At 40.2% G+C, this 27,806-nt stretch overlaps 1 protein-coding gene across 1 annotated transcript in view; it reads right to left on the reverse strand.

Moving 5' to 3' along the window:
* RALGAPA2 (Ral GTPase activating protein catalytic subunit alpha 2) overlaps positions 1 to 27,806 on the reverse strand; it is a gene marked incomplete at its 3' end in the record, with an annotated part of 286,220 nt that overhangs the window by 247,973 nt on the left and 10,441 nt on the right. The window contains exons 2-3 of the mRNA XM_084248454.1: positions 17,491 to 17,601; positions 12,126 to 12,178 (exon numbers count right to left, since the gene is read on the reverse strand). Coding sequence (XP_084104580.1) covers positions 12,126 to 12,178; positions 17,491 to 17,601 — 164 coding nt within the window. The remainder of the gene's footprint in view (positions 1 to 12,125; positions 12,179 to 17,490; positions 17,602 to 27,806) is intronic.

The following is a 27,806-nucleotide window of genomic DNA, read 5'->3' on the forward strand; positions in this document are numbered from 1 at the left end:
AGAGCAACATGAAGTATTTTTGCACACTGGACAGTCTGGAATAAAAAACAAATAAAGCAAAGAAAAGCAGGGGCTGTGGAAACTAGTTAATTGTAAAAAATATAGTTTTGCTGTTTTATTCTGTATTTGTTCATCAGAAAAGGCATTAGCCACTGAACTACAGAAAAAAAGGGATGGTAACTTAACACTAGGACATCTGCCCTGAATAGTGTTGACTTGTCTATGATTCAGCCTAAGCTTTCCACAGAACCACTGCAAGAGCTTCTATTTGTTTCCATTTTTCGAAGAGTTATAAAGATACACAGCTCCACTGAAAGAAGGGGGAGTAGGGGTGGAGAAGAGAAATGGAAACAAGCATCTCAGAAATCTTTGTAATCCTATTATATTCATAATTCCAGTTTCTCTTCAATTCTTCATTATTAATAGCTGGAGTTGAATGGTGCCATTAAATGAAAAGTTGCAAATAAATGTATTTGTATGGAAATAAAGTCAACTCAAATTATTGTATGGCATATACAAAGCAAATTTACTGTGAGTGAAAACCAGTCACTCATTTCACCCTTTTTTTTTGCAGAATTCCAAGCACTGCGCTGATCTAGTATGTTATTATCATCAGGAAAGCTATTAAAAGTCCTTTCCCCCTATTTTGAGGAAAAGAATTAGAGGCTAAACCCACTATAAGCTAACTTGGAACAATAAACAAGATACCCAGTGTTGAATTCCATTAAAGTAAGACAGAGATTCCACTATAGCCCTGGATTCACAGCTGGTCAATTATGACTCCCAAACGTAACTACACCCACCAAGACCCAACACACAGGAGACCTGCCTCCAATCCACATTACCTCCGCACTGCAGGGAAAGAACAGAGATGGTATGTAAGAGGTCTGCTGTAAATTTCAACAGTAAAGGAAAGCAAAAACTGCTGACCACAGGATTATTCCTTCTTCTGGCCTTTGAAGAAGCCCACAAGTTACCTGCACTTTTCAGTGGTTCACCTGGTACAGTTTGCCTCTTAACTCCTTGCTTCTCCAACATGAATATCCCCCACCAAAAGAGGGGGTGAAGGAGAAACTGTGGGTCAGCCTGAAGTGACAATGAAAGTGGTTTCTTATCTTCAATGGGGGGAGATAGAGTTCAAAGCATAAAAGAACTGAATGAAATCATATGTGGCTTTTCAGTTGTGTGTTTGCAGAAGGCCACTTTGGAGCCATGCTTCCCCATTCTAGGGTGATAAATGCCCATTCCCCTCAGTCAAGAGCACTTGGAACAAAAAACCAGGGAGACCATTTCAACAAAACCCTAAACCTTAAGTCCCCTGTCTAAGGACAGAGACATGCAAGATGCTGAGGTTTTAGCCTAGTGTTTAACAAAGAGGAACAGTCTTTCAAATGAGGTAATAATGTTACAGGGCAGGGAGAGGGGCACCCCAGACCCCACAAACCTGCCTGCTCTAAATAGGTTCTGCCATCCGCCACATCAACACAAAACACATGAGACTTTAGTGGGAAGGAACTTTAATACAATTAGTAAACAATACAGGAAAGGCAAAGAATCTACTTTCTAAATCAAGCACCCAAAGTTACCCGTCCCCTCATGGGTAAAAGTCCAGCCAAGCAGGACTGGCCCAGAGCAAGGCCCCAAAGCCTGCCACAGGTCTGAAGCACCTTTTAGTGGGGACCCACAGAAAAGGATCAGAAACAACCAGAAGGAAAAGAGCAAAATCAAGATAAAAGCTGCCATTGTTATCCTCCCCACAGGTTTTTCACCCACATCTGTTTCAACCAGTCCATGACCAAAAGGGAAGATCAGTTGCTTCACATGTCTTTCTGCTCCATGTGCCTGCTCCAGGTCTCCTTCTGGCTCTCCATCCTGCTTCCTCCCTTCTCAGTCTCCTCTGCAGCTTCTCCTCTTCTCTTTAGCTCTACCCTCCCTTGGGTGGGTCAGGAAACCTGGAACCTCCCCCTTTCCTGGGGTCCACCTTGGTACAATAGGAAGACTCCACAACTTCTTTTTCTAATCGGTAGCCAGTTACATGTGGCTATTTAATTTTAAAATTTTAACAAAATAAAATGATTTAAAATTACAACTTAAGTCTCTCAGTCACACTTAGCCACATTTCAAGTACTACATATTCCATGTGGCTAGTGTTTACCTAATAGGGTGGCACAGATGTAGAAGAGTCCCATCATCACAGAAAGTTCTATTGTACAGAACTACCCTAGAGAAAAAAGTAACTGAGATGTTTAGAGTCACAAAGGCTAATCAGAGTCAGACAGATTTTAATATTTAAAATAAATGAAAACAGGAAACTAAATTCATGGTCAAAAGTCTTCCCTCATGAACTTCTTTGTTTTGAAAACAACTTGTTTGAAGACCTCAATCAGGTACATTTATAGTATGATAGGTTGGTAGAGCCAGAAGAGCCCCAGAGCTCATCTAGTCCTGTTCCTTTACTTCATGGACATGAAAGTCACAGAAAGGTTAAGTACTTCAATCAAGGCCACACAGCTTGTTAAGTGTCAAAGCCTTATCTAAACCTAACCATTTTTTCTGCTGCCTTTCCCTCTTTCTTTTATACAGTTTGAAATGAGAAAAGAAAATGTTTTCAACAAAAAACTATCAAGTAACCCCAAGGGAGATAAATTGAGAATTTAAGAGGCTTTAACATAACAATAAACATCAACAGAAGCAAATCACTGTGGGGGATACAAAGGATTATAAATAATGGTTGCTGGCCACAGGAACTCTATAGTCTCTTTAGGAAGCTAAGACACAGTTACCTTATGGAAAACTAAGACCACCCATCTATAATCAAATGTTGTAAGTGCCAGCATATTCTATAAGACTGATGGAGGAAAGAATAGAAAACCTAAAGGAGGCATCACAAGACTAAAACCCGACTCACACAAGGAGGTGGGGGTAGAGGAGATTAACATGACCATTAACCCAGCTGTAGAAATCAAGATCCTTAGGTGCCAGTGCCTTACCACAAGGCAAAAGACCCAAGCAGGTATCAGACAGCTGTAGGGAGCATCAGGAGCACAGACCTGAGGGTAAAGATATGGAGATTGGGCCCCTTCCAGCATCTCTGGTCCCTTTTGGATTCTGCATACTTATCCAAAATCAGCAGCAAACAGCCATTCCACAAAGGAATGAGCCTCTCCCAAAGAGAGAAAGACTATGAGTGCAGTCTCTCCACTGGCACGGGGCAGCCTATGCAGGTTCTCCTTTTCACCAACTCTCTCTCCCTCCGCAGGGCATCAGCCTCCTGCCTGCCTGTGACCTGTCCATGCAGGGACTTCTCTTCACTGACCTCCCTCAGCAGAGGCAGCTCTCCTCAAGGCCGCTGCCTGCAACTGTGCAGGCCTCTCTCAGCAAATCAGCCCTTTCTGCCCACTTGCGTCTATGAAGTGTCCTTTATTCTTCTGTCCCTTTTCTAGTAATCCTGCTCTTTTAAATATAACATCTCTGTCTTGTGGAGAAACTCGCCTGGGAAACTTGTCACATGCTGCTGAAAGAAGAGCTCTGGTGAAACCTTTCCCAGAGTGAACCCAAGGACCCTGCACTCCAAACCCACTGACTCAAAAAAACTAGATCAAGTCCACAAGAAAGAATGGTCAGCAACGAGGGGGAGTAGTCAAAACACAACAGTGGGCCTGACTAGAGCCTGAAAGAATGTGCCAGATGGCACAAGAGGCAGAAGTGAAACTATGCAAAAAGAGGTTAAGGGGCAATAATCAGAGTGCATGTGTGCAACACAACACATTCACAGAGGAATATCAACAATTATATGTGAAAGAAAGCTATACCGGGCCATGGAAAAGAATCAGTGTTAGACTAGCTTGGACCACTCTTTCAAAGAACTCTTTATAAAGAACCCCTACAGGTCTCTAGGAAGGATAAAAGTCGGGTTTATTTAATCTGGTGGGGTAATCTGTGATGTCGGTTTGGAGCAGTGTTGGGTTCAGAGAGTGAGGTCCTTGGGTTACCTCTCAGAAAAGTTTGAACAGAGCTCCCCTTTCAGCTGCATAAGGTTTGTTTCCCCAGGCAAGTTTCCCTACCAGGCAGAGCCGTTTAGTTATGGATAGGGCAGCTGTATTATAAAAAGGGAAGGGAAGTAAAGGATGCTTGCACAGACACAAGCTGCCCCTGAAAGGGAAAGGTTTGTTCAAAGAGGCCTGTGTAGGCGCAGGCGTGCAGCCTTGGGAGGAGAGCTGCTACTGTAGCTGCTTTGCAAAGGGAGAAGGATGGTGAAGAGAAACACCTGCATATCACAGGAGAGCAGGAGAACTGCTGTATCTTGCCAGTGCAGAAAATGCAATGACATTGGGGGTGGGGGGGTCATTCCTTTGTGGACTTATTTACTGTTGTTAAATTATTTCTAAGGTTGGCACCCAAGAATTTTTTTCTATATTTGGTTTGACCAGATAGCTTTGGGGTCTGGGCCTCCAGCATACTTTACTTTTCTATAGTTTGTTAAATGACTATGTTAATCACTTGTATCCCCACCTCCAGTTTCTGGTCCTGTGATGCCTCCTTCCCAAATTTTCTACTCTTACTCTTCCCAAATTTTCTACTCCATCAATCTGGGTAAATTTTTAAATACCAAGTCTAGAAATCAAATGACCAGTGTATCTGTGATTTCTAACAGTAATATATAAATAGCTAAGTGAGGAGCATTCAGGGGTCAGAAGACATTAAAGTTTTGAAACTGAGCCTCTTCAGTATATATTTTAATTGAGTTGTGGAAGCATAAGGATATACCTTGCTATCAAATTCTAGATGGTTTCTTAACCATGTACAAATAACTTCAAACCATTCCATTTCTCTACTAAAGAATGATGGCACAGAACACGGCAAACAAATTGAAACAACATCTGTATTAACTATATTTTATTTTTCTGTCCCTTCCAGGGAATAGGGTAAATGAAAACTGCTGAGGCTTTTGTGCTGTTGGCCTCTGTGGCTATCACCTGTGGCCTTGAAGGCAGGAGGCTCTTGGGAGCGTGGGCTCGGGGTACGCATGCCTTATGGTGGATACCTGGAGTATGGTGTAGGCCTGAGTAAGTGGGGACACTTGAGCCAAGAGATGGTGGTGCATATAAGGGCAGCGTCACAGAAAATGGAGTGCAGCACAGGACCATGCGGGAGAGTACGGTGGAGAGTGGTGTTAGGCCTATGAGATCAAAGAGTGCATAGGAGATTCAATGGGGGGCCCAAGTTGCTATCTCCCTGCTGGCTTGTTTTCCCCTAACAAGATGATTGTGGGAATGATTCCAAGGGCTCCAAGATTCTCTTTTGAGCTACCTGAACTGATGATGAACCTACCCAGCCTGGGATGGTTGCAGAACACAAGGTTAGCTAATTCTTAAGAGACAGTTCCTGCCAATGTGCCCCCAACTCCTTTAATGGGATCTCATACTCTGGGACACTATCTTCCTGCCCTAATCACCAGGGACACAGTACTGGACAACTAGGCACCACCCCTATACCCCAAGTCTGCCAAAATTATTCAAGCTATCCAATCCCAAGCCTGCTTAACTTGCCTTGCCTATTCCTTCCAACAAAAAGTACAATACAGACTTCCACCCTCAGTTACTAGCCATTTCACCTTGATGCATCTCTGTATGTCCATAATGGCATGCCATGCCTCCTGATGCTAAGGGGCTATGGGTAAAAGAAAAATTTTTTCTTCATGATAATCATTTTCCTATCTGCATGTCCTGATGACCTGATGACCTACAAATCCCAAGGACCATTAAAACAACCTCTCAACTGCTTAATTCAGTAGGTTCTCAAAGTCAAGTGCATGATTTGATCTTGAAATCAATTTCACCAGGAGCTTCACATTTCTATACCAACCCCATTTTCCTCATGCAGGAAGCTACCTCAACGGCCACCACCAAAGGGTCACTTCTGAAAAGGGTCACTCAGAATTTTCTGACTCAGAAGGTCATGACATAATGTCATTCCTACCAGTACTCTTCAGTTTACTATGAAATGTAACATGTTCCATGAGAGCAAGGGTGTCCAACTCTCATGCCCACTGCTATATCTCTAGAACCTACAACATGCATGATACATAGGAGGTATCCAAATATGTGTCTAATATATGAAAAAATTATACAAATTGGTACAAATGTCCTGTGTAATACAGCCTCGGATACAGGCTAATATTGAGACTCCTGAGTAGTAGGCAGTATCATACTGAGTTAAGGAAATGGATTCTAGAATCAAACTAGGGGCTAAATCTCTACCATGTGATAGATGTACAATCTTGGATAAGTCATTTAATCAACATAGTCCCATTCTCCTGTCATTAAAAACTGGGAAGACAGAGTCTATCTCAGAAAGAAAAGATCAAAGAGGATAGCATGTGTTAACACTCTTATTCTGTTCAAGTTGGCAATGTTAATTCACTTTATGGACTCCTAAATCATCATCCCCTCACAGGCATTTACAACATACAGCAATGATAGATGAAATACATTTTTAAAAGAAGGGCAAAATTAAAGAATCATAACCTCAATAGAAAAAATGTGAAAGCATCACCATGAACCAACAAAAACAAAAACTTGAAGTAATACACAGATTTGCCATAAGCAAAGGTGGTGGAAGATCAGCTTCCAAGGGGTAGAAATACTCCCACTGGAGAAAAAGGCAAATGGGGAAAACTGCCTGCTGCCTGACACCACAACTCAGTCTGGATGGGAAGCCCTGACTGCACATATCACTTGCTATATCAATGTACTATAACATCTCCAGTAGTGCAGACATAAAAACTGTTTCCTTTTTCAAAGGCTCCCTTCCAGATTGCCCTGACTTTTTAAAAAATAAAGGTAGACAGAGCTCTCCCTACATAAACTACTTTCAAGTCTTCTGAATTCTCATACCTCTATGCTTTCTTCCAAACTATCTCTTATTTACATAGACCATCTTTACATAGAATCCCTTCTGTGATTTAACATGCTTTAATAATTCCACTTCTTCTAAAAATGTCTTTCCCAAATAATTACACCTTCATTAAGTATCTACTCCAAATCCTTAAAAACCATCCCTTTATATAGCTATAATTTACAGAAAGTGGAAATGACATTACTTAGTACTCAGAATGAAACATACAAATTACAACCTACCTTCTAAAACAGAGAAAGAGAACATAAATGTAAATAAAAGTCAGTCCATCATTCAATCATATTTACTATGCAAAATGAAAGCTTCATTAAGTTTTTGAATAATATATATTTATAATATTACAGAGATAACTAATCCTCTACAGATAGTAATTTATCAGTAATAACACTCTTCCTAATTTAGAATTTCTAGACATGAGGGGAAGGTTGAAACGTGGTCTGTGGGAAGAATAGGAATAGATTCTTAGATGAACTTTTCCTGCTACAGGACAGCCAGATCTGAGACCAGTGACAGCGAACGTAATTCTCAAAACATTTCTGAGCTTCAAAAGCCAAGAGGAAAATAAACAGGTAATTTATTTTTATTTACACATACAAGAACTGGGGTGTAGACCAGAGTGGGGGGTGTGTGTACATGAGAGGATTCACCAGAGACAGAATGGGGAGCAGAACAGGCGGATTGACTGAAATACACTGCTAAGGGGAGAGGTGGGCCGGACAGGAGAGGTCTGCTGCACCGAGTGTGTTAGCTCCCTGGCCGGAGATGGAATTCACACCACAGTGGCTGGCAAAAGCTTGATAGTGAGGAGACTCAACCCATGAGCCAATGGGGAGGCCCTAAACATATACATTTAAAAAATGATAGCAGAGGAAGTGCAAAAGAAGAAAAGAAGCCAGAAAAAGTGCCAAAACCTGACCTGTAAGCAATAAGCACAAGAAAAAAATGCAGGGAACCAGAGAGTTAATGCCAGGCATAGATATCTGTGCCCTCCAGACCACAGTTCCCACAGCATGGTATGTTTGGGGAAATGAAACTGAGCTTCCCATTAATAAACAATGACATAAAATTGCAGCCAAAGTGATCCCAATTAAGAGCACTCCCAGATTCCTGGCAAAAGAAAAGACAAGCCCTCTAGAAGAAACCAAGATTTACATAGATTAAATTTGTCTTTAATTAAATCTGCTCTCAAAATCAATGGCAAAAAATGCAAGAAAAAAACCATGTATATGAGAAAAAGCAGAAATAACCAAAAAGATTTAGACAACCAAAGACTTCAGGTATTAAAGTTCTCAAATGCAGAATATGAAATATTACATATTAAATGTTTAAGAAATAAGATTTCTGGGCCTCCCCAGTGGTGCAGTGGTTGAGCGCTAGGTTGCGAAGCTGCCCGTAGCCTCTGCACCGCAGGTTCGATTCCCGGCTGTTCCCCGGCCACCGGAGGAGGGTCCCACATGGCACCTCTCCTGCCACCCGCTGCTCCCCTCAGCAGTGTACTTCGTCAGTCTGCCTATTCTGCTCCCCACTCTGGCTCTGGTGAATTCTCTCACCCTCCCGTGCTTCTGACTGTACCCAGTGCTTGTATAAATAAATAAATAAATCTTAAAAAAAAAAATCTTACTTTAAAAAAAAAAGTAAGATTTCTTAAAATTAACAAGGATTGAAAGTCTACTTAAAACAACCATCTACATATAAATAGCAACTAAAAAGTTAAACATGAAAAAAAAAATCGAAATTTAAAACTCAATAGAATAGTTTAACCACAGATTACAACCAAATAGTTAGTGAACTGGAAGAGAGACATGAAAAATTTTCCCAGAAAGTTATACAAAGAGATGGGGGAAGAAGATAAAAACAAGCTTAAGAGACATAGAGGGTAGATTAAGATATTTAAATAAGATTCTTAGAAAGTATAGATAAAAAGAACAGAAAGAGTCCAGAAATAGAGGAGTATATAACAACCAAATTTTAATAATCATCAAATGAAATTAAAATTTAAACAAAAGCCTCAACTAGCTATTCTGTGGTGAAACTGCAGACCACAGAACACTTAAAATAAGATCTTAGATGTCAGAGAGAAAGACATTTAAAAGAAAAAAAATTTAGACAGAGAACAGAGTTTAAAACTCCTACAATGGCAACTAGAAGATAGAAAATAATATCTGTAAACTGTGACACAAATACTTTCACTACACTATTTCACTACATACTATTACTACTTTTTTTTTTTTAAGATTTATTTGTTCATGCATACAAGAACCGGGGTATAGGCCAGATGTGCGGGAGGGTGAGAGGATTCACCAGAGACACAGTGGGGAAAAGAACAGGCAGACCGACTGAAACACACTGCTGAAGGGAGCAGCGGGCAAGACAGGAGAGGTCTGGGCACCATGTAGGTATCTCCCCAGCCAACCGGGATCAAACCCACGCTGCAGAGACTGCAGACAGCGTCACAGTGCTGCGCTAAACTGCCTATGCCACCAGGGGAAACCCTATTACTACTTGTACTGTAAGTAACAAACGTTTCAATACAATGAACATTCATCTAGAACAGATAGCAGAAGGGATTATGATCCCTGTAAGTAGGAAAGCATCTTCTTGTCAATAAATTTATACCTTTGGTAAAAGAACAAATTCTTCAAATTCTTAAAAAATACATAAAATTTACCAAATCTGAATCAAGATAAAATTAAAACCTGAAAAATCCTAGAATAATTCTAGTTTTGCAGGAAATACTAAAAAGATTCTAGGAACAGAGAATTCCAATTTTACACAAACTATTTTAAAATTGAAAGGATCATTCAAAAGATGATCATTCAAAACAATATGAGGAAAGAAATTTAGGTCAACCTCACTGTGAACATAGATCTAAAACTTCAAACTATTAGTCACCCCAAAATTCAGAACTATAATTCTGTAATTTGCCACATCAATATTCATGAAAAATCATATGGTTATCTTTCTGCGGAATAAAAGTCTGAAAACTTCAAAACCCATCTATGATTTTTTTAATAAAACTTACCCACCTACAAATTGAAACAAACTTCCTGAATCTGATAGAGCATCTGCACCACCAATGTGCAGAAAACATTATTCCTATGTATATATTTTACATCATTGCTCATTTTTGTACAATGTTTGCTTTCTCCTCTCAGGGGTTATGCTCAGTGAAATAAACCAGAAAGAAAAAGAAAAACATGGGATGGTTTCTCTTATAGGAGGAATATAGGAGAACCAAATAAGGGATCAGAGAAAAAAAGAATACGTTATTCTTAAGGATAAATATGATAAAAACTTCCTCTACGTCAGAAACAGGATGACCACTTTAAAATTTCTATTCAGTACATTGGAAGGCTGAGCAAGGACAGTAAGACAAGAAAAACAAACTAAGTGGCAAGTTTATCATTATTCATAATCTGAATGTCTACCAAAAAACAAAAAAAAAAATCATCACATATGGACATATTAGAGTTAAAAAATCATATATATTCACTTAATCCAGCAGTGGGAATGGAATGAATGAACTAGTGCTAAGCTCATAAACATGGATAAATCTTAGAAATAGTGTTGTAGGTCCTCCCTGGTGGAGCAGGGGTTAAGTCTCAGCACTATGAAGCGATAGGCAGCCACTATAACACTTGTTGGATCCTCAATCCCCGTCATGGAGCTAACCCACAGGGCGCAGACCTCTTCTGTTTGGCCCACTGCTCCCCTCAGCAGTGTATTTCAGTCATTCCACCTGTTCTGCTCCCAGCTCTGTCTCTGGTGAATCCTCCCACACACACCCCCAACACCTCCGGGCTACACTCTTGTATGCATAAATAAATAAATCTAAAAAAAAAAAAAAAAAAGAAATAATGTTGTACCACATGAGACCATTAGTATTATATTCAAAACCAAACAAAACTACGCAATGCATTGTTTAGGGATACATATACATGTGGCAAAACCATTTTTTACAAGGGAATGATAAAATGCAAATTAGTGTTTGCCTTCAAAGAGGAGAAGGGATGGGCTCAGGAGGAGTACTTAAGCAGTTCCTAGCTCTTAATATGGAGGGAGACATCTAGAGAATGAGCTTTATTATCGTGCTCAATAACTTGCACAGGTCGTTGACTATTAAATACTATTAAATACGTTGACTATTACATAAAAAATAAGTTAATGAACTGGTGCAAAAAAATTATGGTCAGATAAGTATTTAAGTGATGGACCTAATTAAAGTCATGTTAGAAACAATGCTGCATAGGTTCCATTAACAGGAGAGTAGCCACAGGAACACAGTAAATACCACAGAATTTGCAATGAATTAATGTCTGTTTCTCTGGTGAAGGAGTACTACCCACAAATGAGAGAAAGGAGAAACACACAGTTACTGCATTTCCAGCCAAAAGCCAAACCTTAAGGTACATTCGTTTTATTCTACAATCCCAAAGCACCTATGAAGAGACTTCCTCCCACCCATTCAGCTCCATTCAGCTCTGCAGCAAATATACATTAGGTCTTTCCTTTACAGTCATGAAGTCAATCTCATACCAACCTAAGCTCATGTATCTTCAAACCATAAATAACTGCTAGATAAGTAACAATTTAACTTTCAGAACCTATAGTTCACTTCTGAATAAAGCTCTTAAGATAGCAGTAATCTGGTCACTTATCTAAAGATTTGACAAGAAATACATTAAGCTTAGTAGATCAAAAACACACCCAAATGTTGTTCCGACTTAAAAAGACTATGATTGTGTATGGATGGAGAAACACATATAAAGATCACAATCACACTAGTAGTCAGAAAAATGTATATTAAAAGTAGTGAATCTTTGAATCTGTTTACATATATTAAAAGGACAATTCCAGTCTTGATTATGGAAATTTACATAAGACTTACATATAAGTTTACATGTAAATTGATATAACCTTTTGAAAAGAAATTTGGCAATATCTATTAGCATTTAAAATGGGCAAACTTTTCCAACAAATAATTTCACATCTAGGTACCCAAACAGAAAAAAAAAAAAATGCTCCTAGATGTTTACCAAAAAAGTCAAAAGAACATTCTTTGCAGCATTGTTTGTAAAAGGAGGGAGGGAGGAAAAGGTGGTCTTCAAGTGAAATTAAAGGTCTAAAATACCACATTTAAAAATAAGTAAAATAAAATACATTTTTTACAAGAATATTAAAAACTAAATGAATTAACAAAAACTTACTTCAAAAAGAAAAAGGATAGAGTCCAGCTCCTCCCGTTGTGACTTATTATTTCCTGGAATATATGAAAAAAATTATCATGACAACATGTAAATTTTAGGATACTAAAAATTATGTTAGAAGGTATCTTAAAACACTTAACTCTCAACAAACATTTATATGTTTAAAAAATACTGAAAAGTGTTAAAGAACTAGCATTAAGAATGCATATGGACAACAACCAAGCCAGACCTCCTGGGTCAACATCCAACAATTGCTCCTCCCTGTTTAAACACAGCTTTCGTGTTTCCAAGTTATCAAGCTGTGGCAGGTAAATTATTCATTTCTCAATTACTTATCAGCTCAAATTATGGCAGAATGCACAGCAAAAACAAAGAGTTCTAGCTTTGTGATATGAAGAGGCACAGAGTAATAATAACTATAAAAAGTCATACATCTCTTTAGGCAATTGCACACTGTCCTTTTGATAAAAATAGCAATGAAAACTACCACACCTACAGCAGCAATTACCATCTACTGTCCAGTTTCTAGGCACCAAGCACTGTGCTCAGAGCTGGACATACAACATCTGTAAAGGGGCTGATAGTAAATATTTTAGGCCTCTTTGCAAGAGGCCTCTTTCCAGGCCTCTTTGCAATCACTCAATTCTGTCTTTATAGTGTAAGAGCAGCCACCGACAACATATAAATGAATGCATAAGGCTATGTTCAATAAAACTGTATCTACAAAAATAGGCAGCAAGCTGAAAACTGTGAGCCTCTGATCTAACTTAAACCCCACCGCTCCATGAACTAGATACCATTCATTCACTGAAAAAGTAGTAAAAAAGAATATATCAGGGAGTATTCCAAGACCTGAGAATATGGGAATAAAGAAAACACAATGATCCCTGCCCTGAAGAAGCTTACATTCTGGCCGGAGGAAGCATTCATTTAATAAGTGAGAAAAACAGAGGGAAGGCAGAGACCCGGCTGGCGGAGGGGGGGGGGGGGGCACAGTGATATGCAAATTTGACTAAGAAAGTCAAAGAATGCCTTTTGGATAAAATGACATCCCCACAAAGATCTAAGGAATACAATCCTCACAGAAATTTGGAAGTAAGGAAATAAGTCATATGGAATCTGGGGGTAAGTATGTTCCTGGCAGAGGAACTGGACAGTGCAAAGTCCTTATGGCAGAGCAGATGTAGAATGGTGACTGGAGGGAAGGAGGTGGGTGCAGCACGTTAGGTTAGAGAACAAGTATCACATGGAGATCTCCAGATCTAAGGTTCCCTGATTAGTAGCTTGCCCACCACAGGACATATGAATGAGGTCATTTGCCATCAGGTGACATCAGAAGCATTTAGGAACAATTTATAAATCACAAGAAAATATCAGCAATTAAGATCGTTTGTTGGTGTCCTATATGTTCATATATGACTTAATAACCTACAAAGCCTGAAACAGTCTACAAGATCCTGAGCCACCTGTTACATGTCAGAAACTACCACAGTGCCTCACCCCAAATTCCTTTACCTCCACACTTGGCAATTGTTTCCAGTTTTACAGAAGAAGCTGGGGCATCTATGCATCCTCTCTGCAACCTCTTCTTTTTACTTAACCCTGCCTTAGCCCACTTCCCCAAACACCTAGTTCCATCAGTGATTTCCATTTCCTCAGCCTGAAAATAGGCAAATACATCTTAAAAACCTTCCCACAACCAAGCTACTCCTTGAGATACAATCTTTTGTCTTCATTACCAAACTTTCTAAAAGAATATTCTTACATGCAGCCTTCACTCACCACCAATAAAGGAAATTATTCCATTTTTCTTTCTGGTTTCTGACCCCACTGCTCACCTAGAACTTCTCTTTGACAGTCAGGGACAACCTCATCAATGTGCTAATGTTTTGTACCATCAGGAACTGATCTTTTATTCCTTGAAATTTTCCCTGGATTCTGTGACAAAATACCTTCCCAGCACCCTACCACTCCCCCAACCCCATTGTTGTGTCTTTCTTCTTCATTAACCCAATAAAAGAAGGACTCACTGCAAATTTCTGACTGTCACTTTGTATTGGTAATAGCATGATTTCTCCTCTGTTCTTCCAGACTCTTGTCCCTTTATTTTTACTGTCAATCAGAATCAACACCTGGGTGTCCCACAGGCACATCAAATTTAAGCTGTTCAAAGCTGTACTCATCCTCCCAAACCTGGCTCCGCTCCAGGGTTTGCTCTGCTGTAATGGTAAGTTATGAAACAGACAACATCCTGAAAGCCTCTTCGACTTTTCCCTTCTGTATCCCTTGTCCTATATCCAAGTCTCATGGATAAGGCACCCATTGAGACACAATATTTTCTCTGCCTTTAACTGCCACCTTCCTGGATCAGTTGTCACCAGCTCTCATGTGAATGACAGCACCAGCCTCCAGATTGGTCTTCCTGCCTCTTCTCACTTACCACCATAAGATTCTGTCTTAGTAGCAAGCATTTCAAGATTTCTAACCACCTTAAAGAACAAAGTCCAAACTCCTTATCCTGGAAATTAGGGCTCTTTACAAGACTAGCATAATATGATTTCCTGCAAATCTCTTTTCACACATCTCACACCGTAAGAAAAAGGAACATTTTTCCCATAGGTGACCTAAAAACAGCCTCCATGCCTTTGCTCATTTTCTACCCCTCACCTGCGGTGCTGTTTGCCTGCATTTGAAATCCTACATCTTCAGGATCTATCTCCAAGGCTACCTTACAGGGTAAGTGAATTGGTCAGGCTTTTTGCACCTCTGCCTCTGTGGCTTTCACCTGTACTCTTGATGGTGTTAATGCAGGGGGTGTTAGAAGCGTGGTCATGGGGCACACATGCCTGACTAAGGACACCTGGGTATGGGTGTGGGCATGCATTAAGTGTGCACACCTAGCCTGGAGGCTAGGCTACAAGGGCGACATTACTCAGACATGGCTACTGCAGAACTACTGCAAGAGGACAAGTAACAGCTACGAGAGGAAGAGACCATGAGAGAATGCCAGAGAGAACCCAAAGAGAAAGAGAAAAGATTCCCCAGGGACGTGGGGGGTCTGCCAGCCTTCTGGCCCTTTGGCCTTCCTGTCTTGCCAGCCTGTGGGTTTGCCCCCAAACAATTGATGTAGAAAGAGCATTAAAGCCTGAATAAGCCAATGAGGGCTCCAGGACTTTCCTTTATCTGTCTGCCCAAATCGATAGAGAACCTGCTTTGCGCCTGCTGGCACTACAGACTTCATCCCCAAACCCTCACTTGTATGCTCAGCAGAAAGTCATCGCTCCCTCTCGCCAACAACCACAATATTTTCTATATATCTCTATTATAGGACATGTGAATTTCTAATGTCTTTCATAGTTTATGCACATGACTTGTTCCCAGACCAATCCACAACTACCAGTACCACCACCACCCATCAACATGTTCAGCATCTGATACATCTCTGGATTCCTTATAGGGATTTAGCACAGTGCCATGTACATTGTCAGCACTCAAATACTCACCCTAAATAAATGAAGAATTAAGCAAAAGTGAATAATAGAACTTCCTGAGGCAGGGTCCACAAGGCTAGGCCGTGAGAGTCACCAGTACTAAAGGCACGTTTCAAGATGTTAATGCATGATTCAGGCTATGGGTACAAGACATTCTCATGTGCAAGCGTATTGCCAGACAATGTTCAATGTCTATCTGTTGATCTATTATCAATATCGCTTTTTTAAAAATGGGGAAAATATGAAAGAGAACAGTGGTTCTCAAACTTTAGAGCACATTAGTATCATTGGAGAGGTTAACACACCAATTGCTGAGTTCCATCTGCAGAGTTTCTGATTCAACAGGCTTGACAAGTACTCAGGTGATGCCCATACTACTAGTCTCAGAACCAAGCTCTGAAAACCACTGATGAGAAAAACCTTGGAATTAACCAGGCTCAGAACTGGAATCTGGCTGCAATTCTGATTTTGCAATTAAATAATCTGTGTGACTTTAGGCCAGTTATGTAACCTCTCTGGATGCAGTTTTCACAACTCTAAAATTAGGAGTGTGGACAACCCAATCTCTTGAGCTCCTTCCAACCTTAAAACTCTGGGATTCTATATCTGTCACTCAGAAGTTAGTTATCAAGAAGTATAACATTTCTATTCAACGTAGTACTCTGTAATTGTTTAAAACTGAGGTAGAAATAAATGTGCTAATATAGAAGGATTCCCAAAACAGTTTACATGAAAATGACAATGGCAGCAAACACTTACTGAACACGTATTATGTTCAATACCCAGTCCAGAAATCCCAGCTTTGTCTTTACCCATTCAATGCTGACAGGAGGAAGCTGAATCAGAGAGGTTAAGTAGCTTGCCCAAGGACAAACAGGCAGAAGGGTGGGAGACCAGGATCCAAACCCAATCTGGGTTCCCAGTCTCCATAGCCTACTAACTAAATATAAAGCAGAATGCACAGTGTGACCTTATTAACTTGATTTTCAAAGAACATTTTAAATAAGTATATATGGGCAATAAATTGTATAAACACAATTAATATATACAAAGAGATACAGGTAGGTTTAATTAACACTGGTTGCCTCTGCAGAGAAACCACTTAGGGACTGTAAATATAAACACTTCAGTTTTCATTTCAAACCTGTTAGTGGATTCTGCATTTTTAAAAGCTTTTTTAAAGATTTATTTTTATTTATTTATGCATACAAGAACTGGGGTACAGGCCAGAGGTACAGGGGTGAGAGGAATCACCAGAGACAGAGTGGGGAGCAGAACAGACAAACTGACTGAAATACACTGCTGAGGGGAGTAGCAGGTGAGACAGGAGAGGTCTGCTGCACCATGTGGGTACAGGCCAGAGGTATGGTGGGGGGGGGGAGGGGGACGCAAGAGGATTCACCACTGAGGGGTGAATACTCTGCTGAGGGGAGCAGTGGGCAAGACAGAAGAGGTCTGCTGTGCCATGTGGGTCAGCTCCCTGGCCAGGATCAAGCTCATGCCACAGTGGCTGGTGATAGCTTGATAGTGCTGAGACTTTAAACACTGCACCATCAGGGAGGCCCAGATTCTGCATATTTTTAATAGTGTGCAGGTTTTTCTTTTCTTTTTTTTTTTAAGCAAACTATTCCCTTGGAACTCATGCTTTCTGTGGATTTCTTCTCCTACTTTTTCTTTTGTCATTTGCTGTTAATTAACACCCATGGAAGAAAAAAACTCAAGGGAAATGAAGATGTCAATCAGGCCACTGTGATCTCACAGCTTTGCAAAGCACTTGGGAAGAAAGTTAAATATGTACAAAATGTCTAGAAATAAACTTCCCAAATATTTTAAAAAACTTTTTAGTTTTTTTTGAAAATTGTAGAAATGCTTACCTTTTAGTTTCAAACTATTTTCCAGTGTTATAAAGTTTTCATAGAAGATGAAATATATCTGAGAATAGTTGGTCTCAAAAAACTGCTTAAGATCACTTGCATCCACATTATCTGAAAAGAAAAAGGTAGCATTTATGACAATACCCTTATACAAATATCAAAATTCACAATCTTTTCAGAAAAAAACTAAAACTAACTTTACCCCCTCTATAAGACAAAAGAAAATAGTATTCCCATCCGTTTATTCTCCACCTAAAAAAGTCTCAATTGTGTTTGGTACATGTCCCCCAACACCCCCTCCCCCTCCACCGAACACACAGAACCTTGCAGGAAACATATTTAAGGAGATCAGAGCTATGGGGACCCAGCACAGAACAGCTATATGCCAGAGGTCAGATAGGGTTTGAGAGGGACAAGATGACATCCTGTTATGGGACGAGAGAGGAGTTCAATGGAGATTCTGAGTGGGTTTGACAGAGGTGATAAGGAAGAATGCGCCAGTTTTGCTAAATCAGGGACTTGGCGTCCAGGGACTTGGAAGCGACAGGTAGGTTGCGTAGGGAACTGGGCCCAATGACAACTCCTACCGGGGCAATGCAACTACAGAGCCACTTCTTCCAGGGGCCCCAACATCCTTCACAACTCTGATCAGAGCAGCTATCCACTGTCAACACACCTGTGGACATATTCCTTAGCAAACAAGGTTGTTTGTGCCATTTACAACAGGGTCTTGACCAAAGTATTAGCTCTTTGGAAGGATATACTTGTAACCATAGGAAAATTTAAAACTGTTTCCTTGACATTCTACAGAAGTACTCACAGAAAAAAATGTGTTTGCTATTCAATCTTTAATACAGTGCTATCAGTTGCTATCAAGGTTCCAATACAGTGGATGTATGTGAACATTCCCTTCACCAAGTTCAAATTTTATGAGGTGAACAATGGTAGTGAAGCTAAAGAATTGTCTTCCTCTGAGTGCTCTATAAGGAGTTTTTATGCAAAAATCTTCCCAGGTTCTTTGAAACAATGCACATACGGTATGTATAAAGTCATACGAGCTGCCAGTGTCATGTATTTCCTGTTCCACAATAAAACGAAGCACAAAGCAGTGGAAATTTCTAATAACAAGTTTTCCTGTACGAAAGCACTAACACTGAAACGAGTATCATTAACCCATCTCCATATTAACATTCTTAAGCACTCCACAGTCTTGCCAACTGTTCTGAACCCAGAACACCTCCTGCAGAATCTGTCAGTTCAAAGGAAGGGTTTTGTCATTTTTACTCTATAGCAAACTGCTAGTCCATCCAACACATAACTCTTCCTTCTGGAGCACACTTCACCCAGCAGGCTCCCGCTCACCACTCCCTGGTTAGCTCAAAGAACACCAGCCCACCCTAAGATGAGGTCAATACCTCTGGTACATGCCCCTTCATGTTCTACTTTATTATTTCCTGATGGAATTTCTGGCAAATCTGACAGATTTATCCCCTCTGTCAGAGATAATCCCTGCCCTCACAGAAATCCCCAGACTACTTTATTTCAATAGTTTCTTTAATTAAATAACAAACAACCTATAACAAACAATGGTATGATAATAACCACAATGATAAGACCATAGGCCTATAAGAAAGAAATGGCCTGATCCTCCTTCAAATCCTTGGAGTTATCAAGAGAGAAATTTCATGTCTCTGCTGAGGACACTTGATTTCTTTCTGCAGTCCTAAAGCTCCTACACACACTCTCTCCACTTCCCCTACACCCCACTCCTGCCATAAGCTCTATTCTCATAGACTCCTGCCAAATGGATTTCTCCAACTGGAGTCTAAAAGACTTCTCAAATTAAAAATGTCTAAAGGGAAGTATTGTTCTTTCCTCATACGTTTCCATCTCAACAAGTGGCTCTAATGTCTACCCAGCTGCTCTAGCCAAATGTAAACATCATCTTCTCACCCCTTCAGTGCTCTCTCCAGTGTGTCACTCTGTCCTGTCAGCTCCACCTACAACAGGTTCCAGCCCTGGTTATCTGTCACCCTCCATAGCCCTGCCTAGACTATGTCACCAAGAATGCTCACTCAGGCTGCAACAATGCCACTGTCTGGGCTCCTTGCTTCCACTCCTTCATAGTCATTCCCCACAATAGTCAACACAAAAATTTACTAATGTATATCAACTCATATCATCCTTTTACCGGAAATCTTCCAACAGCCTCCAGTACTTAAAATCCAAACTCTCTACCACACCCTGCAGAGCCCTGCATGATTTCCCCCATTAGATAACAACTGTCACCTTCATGCCAATGTGATTTTCTCCCATTCCCCAAACTTTCCAAACTTGTTTCCTACTTCAGGTATCTCTTGTATGTTGCCCCCAACTCCAGATCTTCACATAGCTTATTCCTTTTCATCTTCCAGAACTGGGGCACACATTACCTCCTCAAAAAAAATCTAAAAGTGCCCTGTATGCCACTCTTCGCATTTCATCTCATCACCCTGCCTTTTCACTTCATAGGCTCTGTGATAGATGACTAGATGAATGCATGACTGCTCACCAGTGACTGGGCCTCAGAGAGAATACGATAAGCAAGCAAACAACTGCTCTGTCGTCAAGGCTGCTAGAGTACCAATGCAAGAAGATGGCACAGGAAAGTTATGCTGGGAAATCAGGAACGTCCCATCTTCCCCAGTCCTCCTTCTCTCCCTCAGAGATACTCAAACATCAGCAACCAAAGAGAATCCTCATTAAGGTTGAGGTGCCCTCAAAGAGACTAAGGTCCTTTCCTAAAACCAAAAGTACAAGTAACAATCACCTCTTCCGCAGCCATTTACTATCTTTTCTGTGGATGAGGCTGAGCTTAAAGTACTCACTAACAAAATAATTAGATATCTTCCAGGTAATTCAATACACAATGACAGTAGCATAACATCTACATAATACCCAGTTTCTTTACATGTGTGAGGACTCCTCACTGGTCTGGGAGTCCTCTTCACATGATTCCCTCCAAAGCACTTCATATTAGCTGAAATTATCTCATTTATACATTTATCTCTTCACTAGCTGGCACTCCCACTAGAATGGGACCTGCATAAAGGCAGGAATTTCATCTGTTTTATTTACAGCTGTATCCCAAGGCCCAGAAATAGATTTTCATACTGAGTACCAGGAGGTACTCAATGCATATCTGTCAATTGCATCAACAAAGAATATAAAAAATTTTATATCTCTAAATCAAAATGTAGGATGATGCCTTGATTTACTTTATTTTCAAAAGATAAGACTCATCAGATGTATATTTATAAAGCAAGTACAGATCTTGGGAAGGAAACCACAGCACTAGAATTCAGCATCCTGTATAAGGGAAGGAAACCACAGCGCTAGAATTCAGCATCCTGTATAAAAAAACACAAGAAAGTATCAAAGGGCTGCTTTATAACAAGATTAACTTCAAGAAGCATAAAGGGATATGGTAGGAAAACTGTTTAGAACGGAAAAAAAAAAAAGGGCCTCCCCGATGGCGCAGCGGGTTGAGCACAACACTGTGAAGCTGTCCACAGCCTCTGTAGTGAGGGTTCGATCCTGGCCAGCCAGCGAGAATCCCACCTGGCACAGCAGATCGCTCCTGTCGCACCCTCAACTCCCTTCAGCAGTTTCAGTCGTCTGCCTGTTCTGTTCCCCACTCTGTCTCTGGTGAATCCTCTTACCCTCCTGCGCCTCTGCCCTGTACCCCAGCTCTTGTATAAAAATAAATAGATCTTAAAAAAAAAAAAAGAGCATGACTCCAAGATTGAACTTCTTTTAGACAGACATTCTTCATACATTCAACCATTTATTGAGTCCCTACCCATCCCAATAAGCCCTGTGTCAAGTGCTAAGATGTTCAAAGTGAGTAAGACCCAGGGCCCTGGAAGGTAAAACAAATAGGCAATGAAAAAGGCACCAATACCCAATCTTATGAGAGTATCAAGCAGGGAGTATATACCACTTGGGGGGGGGGGGACAGGTAGAATAATAATAATCCTATACATTTATGTAACACTTCATGCCTTACTTTACTTGACCTCCATCACAACCATGTTAGGTAGAGGGGGATGTGTGATCAAAGCAAAGAATCATATGTGGCTTGGGTCAGAATTCTCTTGTCCAAGCCATTTGACTCAAACCTAAGCCATAAAAAGGTCTCAAAGACAAGTGGGGATAAATCAAAACTAGAAATAGAAATCGGGTCAGGAATATAAAGAAATAAGTCATTATCTTGGGGATCAGCAGGAAAGCCAGATGAATAAGATCAGGAGGAAAAGAAGACACCTAAGAAACAAGAGGAGAGTGAGTGCCAGTGCAGGTGGAAAAAGGCCAGTTTCCCTAAGAAGGAGCTTCTGGTAATCTCCCCACAGTCTTGTGGGAGACAGTAAGGAAGAGATCGTGACAAGTCCCGAACTACAGAGCCAAAGATTGTAAATTGCCTTTGACATGATGATTTCAATGTCTGGCACAAACATTAGCATGTTGCTTTACACTAGCATGTTAATTTGAGGAAGTACCTCAAATTGAGGTACTTCCTCAAATTAACCACAGGGAAGCAACCAGCAGATAGTTTTACAGAGCTGGGATGGATCATCCCCAAGTTTTAAAATAAGTCTCCTTTAATTTCTCATCATCTTTCACCAACAACCAACAGTCAGTAAACTATTTCTATTATTTTCCCAGTATACCTCAAAAACTGTCTATTTGGGCCTCCCTGGTGGCACAAGGGGTTAAGCACAGCACTGTGAAGCTATCCGCAGCCTCTGCAGCATGAGTTCGATCCCCAGCAGCCTGGGAGCTACCCACATGGCGCAGCAGGCCTCTCCTGTCTCGCCTGCTCCTCCCCTCAGTGTGTATTTCATCAGTCTGCCAGTTCTGTTCCCCACTCTGTCTCTGGTGAATCCTCTCACCCCCCCCCAACACCTCTAGCTTACACCCCAGTTTTTGTATTCATAAATAAATAAATCTTTAAAAAAAAAAAAACTGTCTTTTATGTCCACACCAAAACTTACCTTTCCCACCCCTTTGTCCAGCTAGATCTCTTGTTGACATTTCTCCACATTTACTTGACATTTACTTGAAAAGCAATAGGCCAAAGCTGAGGCCAAAACCTTTGGAGTAGTCTACCTGGATTCAAGCCATGAAGGTACAGAATCTTGGACAAACTATTTAAAAACTCTGTGCTTCATTTCCACATCTGAGAAATGGTACTAACAATGGTGCCTATATCGCACTACTGCTGTGATAATAAAATAAGCATACACAAAGGGCCTCAAAGAGTGTCAGTCAGCATTCTATAAATGTTAGTTGTTTTATAATTGCTTAGCTCCTGGCACAGGCCATCTCACCACGTGGGACTAGCCCAGCTTCACCTACTTACTCTGAAAGTCATAACATGCAATGACTCATGAAATTCATATACTTCATGACACTGTCCATTATTAAAAGGCACTTAATCCCAATACAGCAGTAAACACTAATAAACATACCCACAAAACCATTGGGATTACACCACATCCTTTCAGACCTAATCCTTTTTGACAGGAATTCTACTTTTCAGTTGGGAGAATCAGAAAAGAGCCTCATAATAGCCTTCTTCTGCAGGCCCCTGGAAAGCACCAAAGCAAAGAGAAAAGTTATGCCAGTGGGTGCTGTCACCACGAGTTCATTCAGGTCAGCATCTCCCTAGTAAGGAACAATCTTCCCAACCCACTTTACTCCTCCATCCCTCTCCTCCCCCATTATTATTCCTGAGGCTAAGAGTCTTCCCAGTTTACACATAAGTATAAATGAAGGTTCTCTAGATAATGGCTCAAGGTCACAGACTGGTGATAGGGAAAAGAGATAAGAATTCAAGGTGAAATGAACAACTTAATAAAACAATTTTGAAATGGTAAAAACAAGGAAAAATAATCAGACACAAGACAGAAAGTATCGACATGGAGGAATGTTATTAGTAATGTGTGATTTTTTAAGGTGACTATCATTCTGGATTTTACCTTTAACTGTCCAGGTCCCTGACTTCTTTCTACCTGTCATGCTTTGTAAAAATGCCACAATTTATTCCTTCCCTCCAGCCACACCTTTAGAAAATATGCACACACACCAGCCCTCCCTTCCCCAGCCCCCCAACTGATTTGAGACTTATCTCTTGACTTGCTTTGGCCAACTGAATGGGCCTCTCTGGTGGCTCACCATCAAGCTAAAGCAAGCCATTGTGGCATGAGTTCAAGCCCTGGCCAGGGTGCTAACCCACATGGCACAGCAGACCTCTCCTGTCTCACCCGCTGCTTCCCTCAGCAGTGTATTTCAGTAGATCTGCCTGTTCTGCTCCCCACTCTGTCTCTGGTGAATCCCCACCCCCACATCTCTGACCTGTACCCCAGGTCTTGTATGCATGAATAAATTTTAAAAAAGAAGAAATGAAGTGGCAGTGGATGGGAAAGCCTAGGGCAGCTGCTGATTCAAGCAAAAGGAGGAAATTCAGGCAGCAAAGCTCACCCAACCTACAATGGAGCCAACCCCAGACAACCTACAGTTAGCAGCAAAATTGAATATTGAGATAGAAAAATAAATACTTGCTGTTAAGAGTCTGTGTAAGTTTCTGAGACTTAGGATGGCTTGTTAGGTAACATTAGTGTGGAAATGCTGGTGTGGAAGAAGAAACCTACCACACTAAAGCAGCTTCGCTGGCCATGAGGCACAGCAAGCCCATGGAGAGATTCCCCCAAGTATAACACATAGCCCTTCCTGGTAAAGAAATAAAAGCAGGTAAAATGGATGGAAGTAACTAAGGCTACCTGTCAACAGGAACTTTCTGTCAACAATGAAACATATGCACCAGAATGCAGGCAGGGATTCCTTTTCCTGACTCCAGCCAATACCTTGTGTGTGTGCAAAACTACGCCAAAGGCAGGTAAAAGGCCTGAGGCTCAGCAGGTGAGGAGGAAATATACATACAATGAAGTTCTTTTAAGACTCAGCAATCTAGTCATAAAACAGGCAATCTAGTCATAAAACAGAGGGTATGTTGGACATGCTTCATTGGGAAATAACACTTTTATCATCATCATTATTAAAGAGAAATTCACATCTGAAAAATACATCTATTGATACATACAGACCTAAAGAGGTCTCCTGTACTGATTATATGCAAGTACAAGATCTTCATTTAGATGGAAATACTAACTTATGTAGCAGATGAAAGGCTCTGGCCCTATATATAAGGGCTCTGCTGCATAGCACTTAAACTCAAAAGAGTGGGCTGGAGCAGACACTGTGACGTCCCCCCAGCCTCACCTCATATTCTCTCACAGATCCCTTTCCTTCCCTAACAGAGCCCACATTTGTTCAAGGATCATCCTCTTCCACAAAGTCAGTCCTTCAGGGAGGCTGGCTTGTCCCCAGCCCCAGAGGATGGAATCTGATGCTGCTGAGCCAATGACGGTGGCAACATATTCCTTGCCAGTGATTTTTTTAGGCTCAAGCTTGTGACACAAAGTTAGTCAATAAGAAATGGGAGAAAATCTGATGGAGACATCTGGAAAAAGATTCATTGTTTTTAAGGAGACGCAAAGAAGTGTTTCTCTTTTTCCTGCCGCTGGGCAGTGTTCTATCTGAGTGCAATGCCTGCAATGCCTCCAGTCATTTTGTCACCTTAAGGACAAACCTGTCATACTAAGGACATCAAAATAAGGAGGTGGAGAGTCTGGACTCTTGGTATCACTGAACTGCTGGTATCACTTAGCTGACCCTGGGACGGCCCTGCCTTGGGATTACTTTTTATGGGAGGAAAATAATTCCTTATCATTTTCATTTATATTTGAATTTTCTGTCACCTGTGAGCAAAAATGACCTTCTAGATACTAAAATAAAAGCTGACAGTAGAATAAGAAACAAATAGTAGTATAATTGAAAAAGTCAGAAAAATTATATTTATCTCATTGTATTTCATAAGATGTATTATTTTCATTTTCTTTATACCTATAAGTAAACTAAAAGTAAAAAGAAAAAATCTTAGAAATCAGACATTAACACTTTGTTACCTAGGAATGATAGTTTATATGTAAATGAAAGTCGATATAAAAATATATTCCAAATATCTAGTGACATTTTTAAAAGTAGAGCTATTTTATTTTTAAACATTTCTTTCACATTTCTCAAATGCAGACTCTAAAATTTTGTTGCTAACAGTTATCTAGTAACTATATAATAAAGCACAACCTGCAACTATATTGTTCAAATCAAATGTGTTTTACATATATTTTAATATATTTATTCCTTTACTAGGAATCAAGTTTCCCCAGACTTTTAAGTCAATGCACAATTGCTTCCATTCTTCTTGATCTGAACTGGTGGTACACTATATTACAGTCAAAACCACTTAGCAGGGAAATAGAGAAATTATAATGGGTAAAGAAGGGATGAATGGGAACCTCTCTACCCCTCCATTTTCAACAACTGAGGAAGCAGAAAAGGGGTAATAAGGGTAGAAAGAACCATCTTGCTTATGTCACATAATTATTAATTATAACAACGGCTTATAAAAGAACTTTATATATATTAATCAATTAATCCTCTAGATGGGAATTGGGCACTGTCCTTATCACCAGGAGGAGGGTCACTGAGGTTTAGGTCACTGCCAGGACTCAACCGAGGGAGTCAGGCTCCCACACTGCTCACCTAATTAAGTCTAATATTAACAGAAAGTGATGGAGGAAGTTCAGGCCCGCATACCTGAAAGTTCAATTGATTTTAAGAGATTGATTTTACATAAGAGATATGGTAGATATCACAGAACTAAATAGTTACCAGATCTAAAAAAAAAAAAAAAAAAAAAAAAGGATGGAGGAGTTGATTAATTTAGGACACTGGAGCCAGCTTGCAAGTAGAATGACCTTCCTTCTGGACAGGTTAGCACAGGGTGGCCTTTCTATGAAATTAACTCAGCAGATACAGAGGTGGCTCTCTCCATGGGGCTGTTTTTACCTCCAGAAAAATCATCATATTGTCCCCGTTACATCAGCACCCACAAACATTGTCACAGTGAAGTATCTCTCACAGTAGAAACCAAAGGCCCTTCTGACTGCTGGACAGCCACTCTTCTCCCTCCAAGGTTACAATCTGCTGACAGCATGGAAAGGTCTGAAACTCACAACCTGAAGAACGGGTGGTGGATGATTTGTTATATGAGTTCAATGGAATATGACATAACCACTTAAGTATTATGCAACACTTCATTACTGATGTGGAAAAATGCATGTAAAGTCTTCACTTACTGATGTGAAAAGAAGCAATGCAAAGTCAAAAATAGGGTGTGAGACCAGGTATAATGACTTTTCATGTAAAACTGTGCTTGTGTACGAATGTGCACAAGACGGGGGATAGGGGGTGAGAAAAGAAAAGAGAATGCACATAAGAAAGAGCAAGCACAGAAAGCATGCTTGCTAAAATTTTAACAATGATATCAAAAATTTACAGAATTTAAAGAACTTTTTCATATTTAAAATATTTTTGGCTTATTCATTTTATTCAAATGTTTATGAGTATGTAGATTTTATAACCAGGAAAATATAAAGCCATTTCCTCATTTTGGGGGGAAAAAAAGCTGCCAGATGTTTTGGAAAGACTGTTTTCAAAGTCTTGAGTATTTACCATAAAAAAGAAAAGAACAACTTACACAAGACATAATAGCAAGCGATAATTATCTCCAAAATTGTCTTACTTTTCAACATTGAAGAACATGCAAGACCCAAATAACATATAAAAATAACATCCTTACCAAGACAAAAATGTCCTAAAAACAGCAAACAATTTAAAGTTCTTCCGTTCAACAACTCCAATTAAGTTTCTTCCATAGTAACACATACATTGTTCACAATGCAATGATCTAGTTATAGAGGAGTTTTGTGTCTTTCAGGAGAATTATGTTTCTCTAGTCGTCATTTACTGAAAAGCATAGAAAAATAGTAGAATCAAACAGGAAGAACCTGTCTCTGTCCAGCCATTCACTAACTTACACTGAGTAGTAACAAGCAAATGAGGAATGTCTTTGAAGGCAAAAAGGTGATGAAATTTCCAATCATGGTAAGATTGACTCACAAGCCCTCATAGCCACAGCTCACATAAGTCAACTTTTCCTCTTTCTGTTTAAACCTGGCACTGATTATCAACAGTCAGAACAGAATCTCTTTCATAGCACACTCAGCAATACTGGTTCATAAAAATCACATGCCTTTTCAATTAACATTAAGCCAAAGACCAAGGCTCCCTCAGGCCGATCCAGTAAGAAACAA

Source organism: Talpa europaea (genome assembly GCF_964194135.1).
Source record: "Talpa europaea genome assembly, chromosome: 11".
In the NCBI taxonomy this organism is placed as follows: Eukaryota; Metazoa; Chordata; class Mammalia; order Eulipotyphla; family Talpidae; genus Talpa; species Talpa europaea.